General features: G+C 34.8%; 1 protein-coding gene across 3 annotated transcripts in view; it reads right to left on the bottom strand.

The window, feature by feature from the left end:
• The window catches only part of FMN1 (formin 1), a 167,217-nt gene that overhangs the window by 11,059 nt on the left and 138,935 nt on the right, over nucleotides 1-17,223 (bottom strand). For all 3 annotated transcript variants that reach the window (XM_059849788.1, XM_059849789.1, XM_059849790.1), the window contains 2 exons: nucleotides 9,330-9,381; nucleotides 6,128-6,277 (listed from right to left, as the gene is read on the bottom strand). In XM_059849788.1, coding sequence (XP_059705771.1) covers nucleotides 6,128-6,277; nucleotides 9,330-9,381 — 202 coding nt within the window. The remainder of the gene's footprint in view (nucleotides 1-6,127; nucleotides 6,278-9,329; nucleotides 9,382-17,223) is intronic.

Below are 17,223 nucleotides of genomic sequence, written 5' to 3'. Positions count from 1 at the left end.
GCCCTGAGATGGAGGGTCACAATCCACAGCTCACAGTGACAAGGACAGTTTCAGACAGAGAGCACTGGAGAGGACAGAGACCAGAAGGGATGATAGAGTAGATGAACCACAACACAAGACAAGGGTGGCTGAGCACTGGAACAGGTTGCCCAGAGAGGCTGTGGAGTCTCCCTCACTGGAGATATTCAAGAACTGTCTGGACACAATGCTGTGCCATGTGCTCCAGGATGGCCCTGCTTGAGCAGGGAGGTTGGACCAGGTGAGCCACTGTGGTCCCTTCCAACCTGACCAATGGGCTAACTTAGCAAGCAGTCATGAGGCTACAACATTATGGAATGCAGGTCACTTAAACCTTCAAATCTGATGAGCTGCAACATGCATGTGTTCAAAAGAAAAGTTATTCTCCTTCAACTGTGATCAAAAGAAGTCAATGCACCTTAATTAATATAGAAGATGTGGTGTCAAACTGAGCAGTACTGCACATTAGCACACAATATGGAAAAATATTGAATTAAACAATTAACAACACTATGTATTTTTAAATATGAGAACCATGACTCCATACTGCATATGTATCCTCACTATAATCTATGGGAGTGTAATTGGCTTTTTCCTGACTCTGTGTGGCAGGTGGTGTCTTCCCCTGTAAACGGGATAAAAGCCAAGCCTCAAATTAGAAATTATTAGTGAAAAATAAAGACATTATTTTTATTCATAATTATTTTCATTCTGTACCTAGGAATGCAGAAACCTAATCTAAACATAAGCTTGTGTTTATTATAAAAAAGTTTCCTTTGTAAGCTCAGGAAAATACATTTTTTCCTTACAGGAAAAGATATTACCAAGCCAGGGACTAAGTAGATAAACTGATTATCATTTTCACCTCTGCTTTCCACTCAAGTCAGACAGAAGGCAGCGTGAACTGGCGCACTCCACCCTCTGAAGTTCTCCAGTTAGGAAAACCAGAATCCCTTGTAAATGAACCAATTGCTATTCACATGCTCATGTTCTGGCTCTGTTATTGTGCAACAACAGAGACCAAATTATCTGGTTCTCTCTCAGCTTCTCAGTAATCTGGAAAATCCATTCTTTTCGCTTCTACAGCTCCTTTCGTGCAGCTGGTGGGTTATGTGGATAGCTGAGGGTTAGGAAATAACTTGGAATGACAGTTCTGTGTCACCTGAGCTTCCCATGACTAGAACTTTAAACTTCTCCCATAAAACTGCTTTGGCATAAGGAAATGTTGTGCAAACAAAATTTCAAATATGGGTGGAAATGAACAAGTGGAGGTAGCTACAGCCAACATCAACTGTTCAATCTAGAGCCAAGCTGCATACCTAGTCCAGACCCTTAACACAGCTGAACAGTGACTTCTCTTAGGACTATGAGAAATCCCCAGAGCTCATATTCCTTTCATGTCTTAAATGCCTTTCTACTCTCAGTCCTATTTCTGTATGCAGCTCAGAAACTAAACCTCAAGTCACAAGTTCCTGAGAACTGTTAGCCCATGAAACAGAACAGGTTAGACTTCAGTATCAAAATTTTAGAAGACAGATGTTTGTGTATTACCTGGCCTGGCAGATGATTTTACAGAGTACTTGGCTAGCTTTAAAATTAGAAGCCTTATACCAGATTATGAAGTTTGAACGTTGCCACTTCTATTACTGTGTTGTACAATACCAACTGCCTATCAAGCCCTCAGGCCTAAATCTTCTGGAAAGAACTTGGTCATTACTGATCAAATCTTTAGATTGCATTTAAAATAAATGTTCACTAACTAAATTAGTAAAATACACTAAAATGTATGTTGTCAGCAGATTTTGTCATCAAACCTCAAATTGCCAATATGTTTGGTTTGTTCCCTTTTCTTCTGGATGTACTGACAGTGGTTTATCTACACAGTTATCCACAAAGTAAGTGAAAAAATTTGTCTCTGTAGTCACAAGGAATAAGACTTTTTTAAAAAACTTTTTATTTTAGGAAAGTTGATGCATAAGAAAAAACAATAGGAAGACAAGGGCTAAAGAACAAAAATACACTTCAGTCCATCTGAGATGGCCACTGGCAGATATTTAGGAGTATATAAGACAGCCAAAGCCTAGTGAAAATCACCAGAATGCTTTTGCAGCTGGAAACTCTCTTAATGTTTAAGTTCTTTGTAGATTTTGCTAACATAATTTTGTATTGTCACCATTTAGAAGCCATGCAAGCTTTTACCATCTGTGACATCTTGTGACAAAGTATTGGTTTTCAAGATGAAATATATAATTCTGTTCATTAAATAATGATCATGTCTTCTCCAGCTAATGAGACACATTTTGGTTCTGTTTTTGATTTCTGAATTCTGGCCTATTTGTATGCATATTCAATCTGAAAGAGATTACTTCATCCAGTACAGTAACCATTGTAGCAATTTTATCCCTACAAGAGTCAGCAGTGAGTTAAATTAAGAGCAACAATTCTTTCCTATTTAAATTATTTCATATTTGAAAGGTAACAGGCATTAACACATTATTATAATATTTGTCACATTTCTTTTGCAAAACATAATCACAGTTTGTGATGAAGCTCACTGCAAACTACTAGTATTTCTTCTGTATTTATACTTTTTCCTTATTTCAGACTTGTCTAGGACATCCTCTTAAAATAGAATTTAATGCACCCTTGAGTGCTTTGATTGATTTATGGATGGGCATTCACATTTGTATGTATAATGGATTTAAGTTGCTATAAATATGTATTTGTTTTGGTTCTGAATTCACAGATATGCCCAGTGCAAATAAAATTACTACTTTAAGAAAATGAAGTGACAGTGGAAATATCTGCAATCCACCTTGCTCTAAGTGCTTTATTGCCAAAAGCTCCAACTTTTTAGTCTTCAATTCAGTTATCATCTCAAAATTTCATACTCAGAAAATAAGCATAAAAAGCAGTTGATGTACCTGAATGCCTACACATTGTAAATTATAAAACTGTCAACAACAAAACTGGATTTTGATTCAAAACAGCACAAAAAAAAATGTTTCCAACATTTGGTACACTTACATTAAGCTGTTTGTCAAAGATTATGTGATTGCCAAAGCAAATTTTATTTGTACTTAAATTCTGGTATTGAAGGGAAAGTAAACTCTCATTCTATTCCTATCAGGCATATGGTTTGGAAAACAGTTTTTATTTTATCCCTATAGTCAATTATATATCATATCATATCATACCATATCATATCATATCATATCATATCAATCATATCATAACATAGTTTCTTATTTATCTGTAACTCCGTTTTGCATTCCTAAATTATGTGCAAATTTTGTCCAGGAAAGAGACAATGACTTGATTATATTTTGCATGCAGCTAATTTATTTTCATGGTGAGGTTAAATGCAGGGCAGCTCAGTTGAAGTGTTTCCTCTACTTTAGGAAAAAGTCTCATTGAAATCTCATTAGATTCCTACAGTTGTGTTACTTTTGGGAGCCAAGTAGCTTTAGACAAAACAGGCTCTTTGCAGCTGAGACTGTCATTTAGCTAAAGACAGCACTCTTTTTTCCTGAAACTCAGAAATTTTAAAGATGTCTGTTATACAATGCAATGTAGTTTGTTTGGGATATAAAATTTTAATTTTGGAATCATAGATCTTTTGACCTATTTTTACTAGTATTAATTTAACCTAACACATTTTAAATTATTCCTTTCATTAATGATCATTCTGCATATTATAATTAAATTTTTATGCGTCATATTTCTTGAAAGATGAATTGCAATCCACTATTAACGTTCCTATGTAAATGTAATTAATTAGCTAATTCCTACACATTTTCCATTGGATTTCTTCAGCTCCTGAAATTTGAAAGGGAATCCAGTTGGAAACATGTTCACATAATGTTATCAATGCCTCAGTTTCAGAACCTACGTTTGCAATTACTGACTTACATTGATGTTTCTTCCTCTTTAAAACTTCCTTCAAAACAAAATAAGGGTTCATGATAAAAATGTTCTCTTTCCTTTTTTTTTTTTAATTGAATTGCAATCTTTAAAAATGCACAACAAATAGTGCATCCAATTAATTAGCCAGTTAAGGAAGACAGCTGTCCATTCCTGTCATTCTAAGGTTTTTAGTTACCAGTGTGTACAATGACTCCTGCTTTCAAACTTTTTTGGACAGCAGTTCATCAATTGCTAGTTTCATACTTTGTTAAACAGGACCCTTAAATGATAAAGACTTTACAAGACACTTTCAGGTGATGAAAAAAGCTTTTCCACCATTCTAATCTATATTCTAATCTATTGATTTCACTATGTCTTTCTTTTCAGTAGCACACTACAGAACAATTTAGAATGATGAAAATAGCTCTTCTGTCATTCTAATTGACTATTTACACAAGGCTCCACATTTTAACAGCTCATCATTTGATGAATCACCCAAATTTGAATGTAAAGGATAATGAATTGTCCTTTTGAGACTAATGAAACATTGTAAAAATAATTTGAAGAACAGTCTATATGATCCAGAAAGTGTCAGCACCTAGAAGTATTACAGTAACTGCTGCTCTGCATTCTACTGGTAATGTTTTACCTGGAACAGGAATAAAGGCATCTGTCAGAGGAACTGATGATATATTTGTTCTGTATTTTTATTTGTAGATCTGATTGATACAGCTATTAAACCACAAAAAATTCTCACCACACCTAAGTATAAAAGCACACAATATAGCAGTCTACTTAGAAAGATTTCTTGATTATTGTATTAAGATAGTTAAGAAGCTATGTACTGTTAAAACATAAGGCACTTCAAATCGATTTACTTGAAAGGATCATTGTGTACCATTAGCAAAGTGCTAATTACATAAAAAAGAAAGGTCTGCATGGTCTGGATTTTTTTTTTCCCTCGGGCAGTTAACTTCTATTCCTCCTAGCTGCTTTTGGAACAAAAATAAGTCATGATTCAGCTGAAAATATATCTCTGAGATGATCTCTATCATGACCACAGCAACATGCTTGGGACTTTTTATTTTATACCGTTTTTAACATGTAAACTAAATTTGCATATTGATTTCAATACAAGGAAATAAAAGATTCTTTGTAAATGTTTGCATTTGTCAGCTTCCAAAATCAATCAATAAATGATACAAAAAGCTACAACTTTCACATGTTTTAAAGCTGTAACATCTATAAAACAATGCTGATAAGGTTGATAATTGAGAAGTCATAACTTCTACATCTAGTCCTTCAGAAAACCTCCTTTATAGGAACCTGAAAGCTCCACTCATTTGAAGCAAAATTGAAAAAAGAAGTGTAAATGAGTGTCCTACTTTTGCTTGCTCTTTGAAAGACATTTTAATCTACCTCTTTGTCAATTTGGAATAAGCACCTGGATTTAAATTTCATGCTGAAAGTAATTGCTCCATTCTTTTCCAAAGAATGACTACATTACCACTCTAGGTCTTTTCAAATGAATTGCAACATGCTGAGCGTGATGAGCTTGTAGCAGAATTGCTTTTTTGTGTAAAAGACTATTTTCTTTAAGAAAACCAAGAAAATAATTGAAGTTTTTAGGTTTTTGGGTTCTTTTACTCTAACTAATAAAATCAGGAGGCTGTTGTGAGATCTAGCGGCAAGTAGTTTGATGTCCTCAGCAGGACACCAAAACTCAGAAGTAGTGCTGTAAATTCAGTGTGGGGCTTCGACACTAAGCTAAGTGTGGCCTGAATCTCTGGGGCTTCTCTTTGATGCAAGTGCAGTATATTAACTGGAAAAGCATTCACTTTTATTTGTCTGTACTGTCTGCGACAGCAATATCGCCTCATTTAGGCTAGTTCAACATGAAAATGCACAGAGAAGCAATCTGTTATAAATTAGCACAGCTCTCCTTTCATTTTACTAGCTAGTAATTGGAAGGGGTTACAAAAGTGTAATTTATCAGATTATATGTGTTTATCTTTTTGTGGGGACAGCATGCCTTTGGTGAATTTTCCTACGCACCCTGAGGGAATAATCTTTCCTTGATGTCCATTAGATCTGAAAGAAAACAATGACGCCTGTGAAATATAGGAGCATAATTTGTTGGGTTTGAGAAGCAGCAGTTTCCCAGACATCTAAAATGGTATTAATGACTTTATTAGAACCTTACCGTTCCTTGGAAATGCTTTTGCTCTCTCGTTTCCAAATGGTCTTGAAGTCACTGCAGAATTCGTACCACACCGTGAAAACGTAGTTTGGTGTGATCTCCTTCTCACCAGCCTTTGGCTTTATCCCAAAGTATCCCACTGTTTCTTCAAAGCTGCAAGGGAGGGGGAAAGAAAAGAAACCAGTCAACACATAAGCCCACTGGGGAAACAGTTTCTCTGATTCAGTAGTCAAGGCTGGTAATTACCATAACTTCTCCTTAGCCGTGGAAATCCCAGCAGCAATTCACGCTAAGTAGAACTAACCTTCCAACACCCACCTCTTTTCCAGGAGGATAACTTACAGATGCACGAGCCACCACAGAGAGCTGTCACACTGGCAAATCATGGGTGTTCAATTATAATGAGAAAAGCTTAACTTCTTGCCTTACAGGAAATGCTGTAATATATTTATTTATTTTATTCTGCCGCACTCCATGAAGATCCTATTCTACCATTTATCTTTACTGAAGGACTCTGGAAGAGTCACACACCAAGTCAGGAAAAAATCTCTAAGTTTGATTGAAAATAGTCTTCTAGTATTTAGGGAGAATTGGGAGCAGCAACAACCAAGCCACAGATGGTGCCAATAGTAATTTTGCAAAAGTTTTACTGAAAATAATCTCCTTCCACATGTGTCAATAAACAATTAATTTTACAAAAATATATTGCCAGTATTTTAATGCTTTTAAAAAGATTTTATAATGTGGCTGTTACTGAATTGCTATACAGCTGGACATTTTCAAAGTATTCTTTTATTACAGACAATACTTCCAAGAGCATTTTAACTGATTGTGCATTTTTAACCTTTTTGACATTGCTTTGTATACATATAATGGAACAACCCACATGACTAGGTACTTATATAAATAAAAGTATGTTCATTTTTTAAAAGTTGAATCACTTTTCTCTGCAAAGTAGACGCTACAATCCTGAAACATTTGGTGATATTTATTAAAAATAATGCTATAATTTAAAAGCAACAGTAATAACATATTCTAAAATAAGTAATACTTCCTGGAATTATAATTTTATTTAATCAGGAGATAGCTATATTCTTCTTTAGAGCTGTGAATAGGTTCTTAATCTAAACATGGGAGGTGTAAATCTTGAAAATAAAATCAATAATTTTGAAGACCTATAAGGAGTTTCCAGCCATTCAACACTTGTTACATGAACGATGGATGCAGCTTTGGCATCTTTCTTTCTTTATATTTGCATTTGCACAGTCCACATTGCATGATTTCATACAGAAATACAAGGTTAGGCTCAAGATTTTTTGACTTAGTTTGAAATTAAAGCTCTTTAGCTGGGCTTGAAGAATATAAAGCATCCATCAAAAACTAGAGAAGTCATCCCTCCAAAATAAAGCAATATATGCTCCAGCTACTTCACAAAGAAGCTTGGATTTTATCCACATGAGCCAATATGCTCTGGGGTTTTTTTTGACACTTTAAAGATAGAAAGCATGCTGTGTGATATCCCATATTGTTCAAGGTAAGCTATTAAAATATTAGGGTTTTTTAATCCTTATATGTGATAACCTTAACTTTTTACATTTCTTACTAGATCTTGCATGAAACATTTAACAATATTTCAAGTTAATTGATGTTCCATATTTAAAGAATCAGAATGAAATATGTGTCTATAAGGCCGCAACACTCAATAGCGTCGTGCAGTGATGCTATGAGGAGAAAAACAAACAAACAAATCAAATACAGCTTTAAATATCTGTGCAAAATGTTTTGGGTTTCAAACTCTAAAAATACTAAAATACCTTAGTCATAATTATGTGGTTAAAACAATTTATCTCTACTGAGCAATGTAATTTGCATTACATTCCCCTGGGCCAACACCTCAGCTGTTCATAGCACTTTCACTGGGATAGCTTCACCAAGAGCAGCAAGAACAGAGACTCTTCTCAGGTTTGCTTCATGTAACAGCAGCCCCAGGTACATTGTGCATTCTTCTACCTAACAGAACCCTTCACCATCCCAGCTGGAGCACACAGAGGTGGCATCCTGAAGTCCTGCACTGTCTCTCTCTGCCTTCATCCCGACACTTTGCATCCTCTCTTTCTTCATCAGCCCCCATTAGCACCCCTTTGCTTTCACCCACCTTAATCTGGCTTCCTGGGCTACTTTCTGCCTTTCTAAAGTAGCAATTTAAAATACTGAATATTCAGTTAGCAATTGAAAACCCCAAACTCTGTGTTGGACAACTAATTCCCTAAGTCAATTGCAAATTGGGTGCAGCTCCATATCCTGGAGAGTCTATTCTACTCTAGAAAGGCTACAAAGCAGGTAGGATATGAAGGAGCCTTGTGCCAAGAAGTTAGGCTGGCAGCTAAGCAGAGCCAGTCAGAGACTTGAAATGAGGAGGTAAAGCCCCAGCTGCCATCAGCCAGTTCTTCAGCCAATATATTTAGGCATCTCCTGCAAGCAGATGGGAGCAGTGCACCTAAGACTTGAACTGCATCTGGGAAGTGCCCCTTATCTCCCTCTTCCTGACTGCCTAGGAAAACTAACTGAGGTGTCTCAGGTGGAGGGAGTATGGTCTGTGAAAAGTACAATTAAAATCCAAATTACCATAGATCTGCCTTCAGTGACCAGGAAGAAAATCTATTGATAGGAAGTGAAAAAGTAATTTACCCCAGTTTCTAGCAGGTCCATAGCTAAGACGGATGTATCACTCCCACAAAACTACAATTTCGTAAACAAAATGTATTAGCAACATTAACTTATTGAATATTTTACTATCAATCTCACTTTTTCCATACTTTGGCCTAAGTGAGGCACAAATAGTCAAGCAATAAGAACATTGGGATTTCAATGGCTTCTTAGGCGTCCGAGTGCTGTATTCTAAGTGCTGATAGTGTCCAGTGATGATGAAATACATTTTTCTGTCATAAAGTAGTTAATCAGTTATTTATTTTTTCTGTAAAAGCCTAATTCAGTTCAATGCTGATAATTATTAAAACCTCAAACACAGTACACTGTTTGGATAAAAACACAAACAAAGTTTGTCCTGGAAGATTTTGTAAGAGTTTTTCAGGAAACATATTACTTCTATGAAATACAGATCTTTTTTGCTATTTAATGTAATTCCTAAGTTCAAAAACATCTTTGATCAAAATCAACTGTTAAAGAACACTAGCAAAAATCTTACCATTTCTGAGCATTTTCCAAACTGTTCTCTTCTTTTTTCCGTTCTTCTTTAGCTGCCAATGAGAAATATTTTAAAGGTATAAATTACTGTCTGTTTTAGAAACCCCACAGATTAAATATTTCTTCTTTTCAAAACTGAACAGTTTGTATACTAAGTATAAGAAAAGTAGGAAACACTTGCTAATTTTCAATTTTTACTTATTTCTTGTATACAGTGAAAGTTTCTACGGTACCAATGAAGTGTATTGGATTTGAAAAGTAATTCTAAATCCATACAATAATATACTGTGTTAGGCATAATTTGAATAAAATGTAAATACTTAAACTTCACTTTCAGATTTTTTAAAAATAAAATATTTTGTGTTTGTTTCTTTATCATTGCAGGCCAGAACTTATAAATTTAAATGTTTTTCTGCAGCATAAATGATTGGAAGTTCAATTGGAATTGGACAGGTACCAAACAGAGTTAGCACCAACTGCTCCTTAGAGCTATCACATTTTGTTCTGGAAGCTGGAAAGTGAAAACACATGTAGTAGGTTTTAAATGTATGGCATGTACATGATTTTTTTTGAAAAATCAGCCAAGAATTTGAAATATGGTTAGTGAATCTGAGCCCTTCTATTACAGAATGCTTACACAAACTACTTAAAAGGATATGATTTTCAAAAGATAGGCATTCTCTACTACTGAAAATGTTTCCTGACCTGGGTACTCAAAGCAAAACCACTAGCTTTTGTTGATCAAGTCTTCTTAATACAGAAAAGCAACTTCAGCTCCAGCAGAATACCACATATATAGAATAACAGTACTGTTGAAAAGTTATTCCTACTCAATATTAGAATAATCCTGTAAGTGGTAATGTTAATATAAACAGAATTGAGACTTTTTTTATACAAAGATAAAAAACTTTATCTTTTTGTATCTCAGTCCACAGGAGTGCCTGCTTGAAATACAGTTACAAACTTGAGTTCATAGACAAGGCCATTGAGAAACTGGTCCTGAACGACTCCATTTCATCATAAAGCTACTGACAAAGGGGTTTGTACTATGATAGTTTGAAAGGAAAATCAAAATTGATTGCTTCAACAAGTTAATTTCAACTCATATGTTTCCCTACTGTGGGTAAATGTGTTGGAGATATTTATTCCTTCTATTTCAATGTGGCAAATAGACAGAAATACTGTTGTGTGCCCTTTGCAAGGAAAGCAATTAATTCTATATGATTAGGTTCTCCCCTTAAAATCTTAGTGGCAAGACAATATGGCAAGGGACAAGTGAAATACTATAGGGCAGCTCTGATTCATCACATTCACCTCAGGGTCCCAAAAACTTGCCTAAAGTTAACCTAATATACTTAATTAATTATTTTAATTTTACACCATTAAAAATAGAAAACATAGGTTGGAATTCTACTGATTCATAATGATATAAAATTAACTACACAAGCTGAGCTATGTATAAAAAGGGAAAACAAGCAGGAAGAAAATAGCTGTATTATATGGCAAACAGTATTTTCTGTATTTTTAACTGTAAACATGTCCACCCAGGAATTGTTTAAAAGCATTTATTTGAAATTTAGATGTTGAGACTTGTTAAAAAAAATAAATGAACAACTCCATATAACAAATTCTATAATGAGTAAGACAAGAAACTAGAGCAATTCTCTTATCGTCCATAAAATTTCTAACTAATTTTCCACTCAAAATCTGAAATATCCTGCTCTTTTTCTCCCCCTCCACAACCTGCAATGACTAGCACAATCAATGCTGTCAGCAAAGGTTTCCACAAAACTATGTAATTTCCTCAGGAGAGCCTTCAAAGCCCCATAGTCAAGCTATCAATCCTTGTCTAATTTGTGGAGTTACTGAAGACAATTCAAATGAATTACATAAGTGAAAGAAATTATTTCTTTTTATTTCTCTAGCCACACCATAGTTGCTTGCACAGGATATGATTTTTTCAGAAGTGGAATGATGTAATCCTTTCACCCTTAGATCTTGTGTTTGATTTCAGTTTCATCAAGTTAATAATATATTAACAGCCATATCAGACTGGCACAGGGATTCATCCAGCCTAATATCCTGCCTCTGGCAGGCACTGAAACAGGTGCTCAGTTAGAATTATGGACCAGGACAAACACACTTCCCCAGGTGAACTCTCTGCCTCTGAGATTCTATAGCTCATACAAAATGTTTTCCGCATTGAATGGCATTGTAATGTAAGTCTCAATGGATTCTTCTTCAAGAACCTGCTCAAGCTTTTAGAAGCTTTTTAACTTTCAAAACCTGCAGTTGCAAGTGTTCTATAGCCCAACAATATGCAGCACATTTTGTTTTGAAATGGATACCTGGTATCACTCTTTTATCAGAGAAATCCTGACTGCACTGAACACTGAAATATGGTGTCTACTGGCATGAGTTTTTTGATTAGGATGGATTTGAAGCAAATTTCCTCAGTATTCCCCGTTTACTGAGCATTGATTTGGTTTGCAGGTAGGTTTTGGTGCTTGTAAACTGATTTCCATTAGGAGGAAACTAAACAGGAAGCTCCACAGCAAATGCACTCCAATATTTAATAGGGACAAAAGGACTAAAGTAACATTTGGGCCTTCAGACATCTCTGAACATGAGATGGATGATCTTATGAATTTGCCTTATGAATCAGATATTTGTGATGACTTCCTTTTACTGAAATGCAAATGTCAACATGAAGATTCATGATCCTCTAACAATTTAGAAAGTGTAGTGTTAGAGTGAAATGGTAAAAAATTCTCCAATTTATTCTTTCTACATATTCTACTTTTGGAGGATGGAAGAGTACATGAAACACTATATTGAAAATGAGAAATTACCAGAAAATATTTATTTTTAACAGGTCTAATGTATGCACAGCAATTTCCATTTATAACAGAACCAATACCTCTTCATGCATCAGGCTACTATGAAATAGATCTCTAAAGAACAAAGGAAAGGAAATACTGGATAACAGCACAGACTGTAAATTGAGAAGGTCGGTAACTAACAGAGGCAAGCAGAGAATGATGATGCACTAAGAAAAGTGCAGGGAAAGGCAAAAGAAAGACAAAGAAAGAAAAATGGGTAGCCACAACTACACAAAAATCTCAGTTACTTCTACCCCTCTAGTGAAAATTTTAACACTCATTGAGTCTGACTAGACAAATTTTCTGATATTTCTCTCTGACCTTAAATACATGAATGCACTGAAGAATGATAATTCACTGAAGTGTATTGATTTAGTTGGACACATTACAGCTTTTCTTTTATTTTTCAGTATTTTATTTCATTAATAATTGAAAGATCTGATGCATAAAGTTTTTACAAATTTCCTAAGCATTTTGGAGCAGTGAAAATTTCCACGATTACAAGAAAACTGTAACAACTACCCATTAGGAAGGAGACATCAGAACTCTTAATTTTATATTCCAAGACCAAGTTTCTATGATTCAAAAATATTTGCTTGAAGAACTTCAGGAGACTGCTTTGTAAATTATAGTGGTTTCTGGATATGAAGAACACCACCCTAAAACAAGGTATTTGATTTTTTTTTTTTTCCCCTTGAGGAGGGAGATATGTCTTTTCTGACTCATGTCTTCCAATCAATCACAGTTAAGATTAAGACAGAATCTATAATAAGACATAGACAAAAAAACCCCAACCAAAACTCAACCTTAAAAGTAAACAACAAAACCAACCAATGAACTAAAACAAAACCCCTACTGACATTCCTCTTGGAACTTTATAAAGCCTGGACAGAGACTGTTAAAACAGTGACAAAAGGTTATTATGACATTTCTAGTCTCACAGGAACCCACCTTCCTCATTAGTCAAAACTAAAACCTCATAGGTAGGCATGTTGAAATGTAGCCAAAACATGAACCCCATCCTAGAAACATACTAACCCATGATTTAATGGCAGAGGAAGAAAAGTATACCCCCCCAAGAGGTTATCTTTTCCCAAGGTGAGGAAAGTCACATTCTATGACATTATCAAGTTAGGAGAACAAGTGACAATTGACCTTATTTTCTTGGTCTCTGTAAAGCATGAACCATGCTTTGAAAGCATTATCACCATTTGAAATCAGATCCAAATCTCTTAGATATTATCACTGGTGATATGCTTGGGTATCAGAAGTTGAACCCAGAAGGCTCCCAGGCTAGAAGTGTAGTAGATCTACTTCTACCCTCAAGTACAACTGCCATGCAAGAGCAATGTTTAATAACCCTGTTTAATCAAGGATTTTGGAGAGTGGTAGAAAAACCTCAAAGGTGTCCTAGGTGGGCAAAATGACTACAGAGATCATCAAAAGCTCTGCCATTTTTCTGTTTCTGAACAAAATTCTTGATCTGTTCAAACTACTAGCATGCTGCACTACGGTAGTACTATGACCAGCAGGATTAGAGCGGGATGAAATAAGCCTTCTTTGGTTTTGATTTCAATAGATTTGTTAACACTAAATTTTTAAAATAGATTTAATTTTTAGGAAATCCTTGACTCAAGCCATATTGACTGAAAAGTAGCATCATGGAAAACAAATTTTCATAGGGATGCACTTGCTAGCGCATGGCATTTCTTTCAGTTGCAAAGAACTACCACAAGCAATCTAAACCTCTTCCCAAGGGCTGCTATTTTAGAATCATCATGGGTTAACTGTGGCCAGTAGCTATGCAGCCCACAACCACTCACTCACCTTTCCCCCTTCCCCCTCAGTCCGACAGAGGAGACAACAGGAAGAGCAAAAGTGAGAAAAACTTGTGGGTCAAGATAAACACAGTTCAATACATGAAGAAAAGGGGAAGAAAAAACTGAAGCTGATGCAAGGGCAGAGTGATGCCTCGCCTTTTTGGAGCAATACTACCTCTCCCAAAATCTTTCCTCTCCTTCTTCATTGCTGAGCATGACATTACATGCACAGAATGCTGAGTTTGAGCCAGCTATCCAGGTTGTGACCCCTTCCAACTCTTGCCCACTCTGGCCTATCACTGAGGGGACAGAGTGGGACAAAGAGAACACCCTGACAATGTGCAAGTGCTGCCCAACAATAGCCAAAACACTTCTGAGCTATCAACACTGTTTTAGCCACAAATCCAAACCACATCCCACACCAGCTGATATGAAGAATATCAACTCCATCCCAGCTGGACCCAGTATAACAGCAAACAGCCATACAGAGTAATCATATGGCCATGGAGATGAATACTAAGATTTAGACAAATTGGATAATTTCACTGTTTAAATACCTAATAATCAAGACTACAGCTATTTTTTTATGATAGTAAAGGTCCAACAACTTGATCCAGAATGTTAAACAATCTGTAGTTTTCAAGGCAGTATGAAGCTTTATTGTTCTTGCTGATGATAGCAAAGCCAACAGCATGTAGCTAACAATTCACTGAAGTGTTCATAAGCATCATCAACACCCACCTAATCTTTTTATTCTTAGTGTAATCTCACTGTCTAGAAAAAGACTGGGCTCTACATAAAAGGCCAAGAATAGAACACATTACAAATGTTATAAAATATTTTATATTATATAACATGTGAAATTGTATTTTAATACCTGACACTGGCAGAATCTGCTTTCTTGAAATGTCAATTTTAAAGGAATGGAAATAAAATTAATAGCATCTTTTAAACAAATTTAAAAATGTCAAGTGCAAATAAACGAGTATTAACAAAAATCCACATATGAAAGCAAAAGAATGTAGAATCAGTAAATGGACTGCCTTAATTTTTTAAAAAAAATTTTTCATTATCACCCTGGAATATATTGTTTTTTAAAAACATGGTTTGACTAACAAGTGTGAGTCTGGATGCTCAGTATGAAAACTGGAGCCTTGGAATTGTTAAAGACATGGAAAACAATTTTCTAATCTAGTGTCATATGCTACTAGGATAAAGTTTTTCATTTCATACAGATTCAATCTAATTTTAGAACTGTTTTACTTTTTGAAAACATATTATATAATAAAGAATTTAGCAGCAGAACTAGGTACTCACGGTAAAAAAGAATTTTGTTTCAGATATTTATACTTTTAATTCTAATTATTGAGCAAGTTTTCTGAATAATCTTAAATTTTTCACAAATTATGATATTTCTAAAATTTTAGAGGAGTCATGAATTCTGCTCTAGGAAGAGATATTCTCAAGAAACATCTATCTGTCTAGAACTGTACATAAAACCTGAGTTTTCTCCTACTTCTACATTTCTATATTGAGTTACTTCTAATATAACTCTGTATTTTGAGAAACAGTATTACTTTTAATTTAGTTCTAAACCAAAGAACTCCTATTACTTAGATGATTTCATATATAAACAAAGCAAACATGAGAGAATATATCCAGTGTAAAACATTTTCTGGGTTTTTTTTTGTTGTTGTACTGTATTAAATTTCAAATTTGAATATGAGTGCAAATTATTTCCCATAGCTACAGTCCACTATTCTCAGGCTGGTGCTTTTTTACCTTATAAAAATGCTGCATTTCAGAAATACTGAAAAAAACTTTTATACTCTATACACAACTTCCTAGCAAATAATTTTCTAATATGTATTACTTGATAAACTGTCTTTAGCCAGTTACTAACACACTAATTGGCACGCTTTATGAACTCATGGAATTCAACAGACAGCCTGGGAATTCTATGTAAGTATTTGACTGGATGATATAGTTTTCTATCACAATGTAAAAAATCCCCACAAAAAACAGTCCCATGCCCATGAAGAGATTTTTCTTCTATGCTTTCAGTTAAACAAGAAGCTCTGGGAGAATGGAATCAATGAAACTTGGGTCTACTGTGGGTCTGTACTTCAGCTAGTTCCCAGATGGATTCATTAATGTTTAATTAAGGGGTGAGTTCATGATACAGCCTTGCTCTCCCTGGAAGGCTAATAGGGTCACTCTTGTCTATTTAGCCACGTATTTTTATTGAGATTTTAAGAGCTTAATACCTCAGGATCTCTAACCTTGTCACATTTGGTCAAAATTGGACAATGCACTAAAAATTACTGGCAGGGGAATAATCAAAAAGCAGTGTGATCACATGAGCCTTGTTTTTTTAATCTCTTCTTTTAATGAAAATATATCACATTTTTAACATGGAATTTGGCTGTGCCATTTTTTTTTAGACAGTTTAAATACTGGTATAGACATCTTAAATCCTTTCAAAACAATCTTCAGAACACTTGCTGCCATGAGGTCTTAATCACCTTTCCCTGAAACAGTTCTCACAAGTTTATTTTCCTCTGCAGTGGTGCAAAAGTTTTTTTTTAACTAAGAAACCCACATCCAATGATGTGAATGTATAAATGTTCCTACAGCACAAAGAGTCTCTGTGCAGTCTTGGAAAGCTTCTTAACAAGCAAGTATCCCACAAGTTACCAGGAATATAAGTTGTCAACCTGTATCTTAGGTATGTGTCAACAAAAAAAAGAATGTTTACCATATAGAAATTGTTAAATATTAGATCCAGTATTTTTAGTGTTATGAAAACATAATGAATTACAGACACTTGCACACACAGAGAGACCCACAATACCAGCAGAACACGCTCAAGCAACACATTCAAGAAAGTGTTTATTATCATAGGTAATAAAAAACCTAGGAAATTATGTTTTCTTTTTAAAGCGATAATGCTGTCTATAAATGTGCCAGAACAAAGTGTTGAAGGTCATTTTACCAGAACATTAAAACTAACCATGAAGAAAAAAAAAGTTATATTTATTTTCATAAATTCTTTTATTTCTTAAAATGTATGTTTCCTAGCATGATGCTTCTATTCTATTTTGTGAAAGAAGTTTTTTAAACTAAACAAAAATTAACTTCCATACAAAAGAGTAATTTTTTAATTAAAACTAACACTAGTCTTATTTTCCTT

This window comes from Haemorhous mexicanus, chromosome 6 (assembly GCF_027477595.1).
Source record: "Haemorhous mexicanus isolate bHaeMex1 chromosome 6, bHaeMex1.pri, whole genome shotgun sequence".
Lineage (NCBI taxonomy): Eukaryota > Metazoa > Chordata > Aves > Passeriformes > Fringillidae > Haemorhous > Haemorhous mexicanus.
The sequence above is the reverse complement of the archived record's forward strand: the minus strand, read 5'-3'. Positions and strand labels throughout refer to the sequence as shown.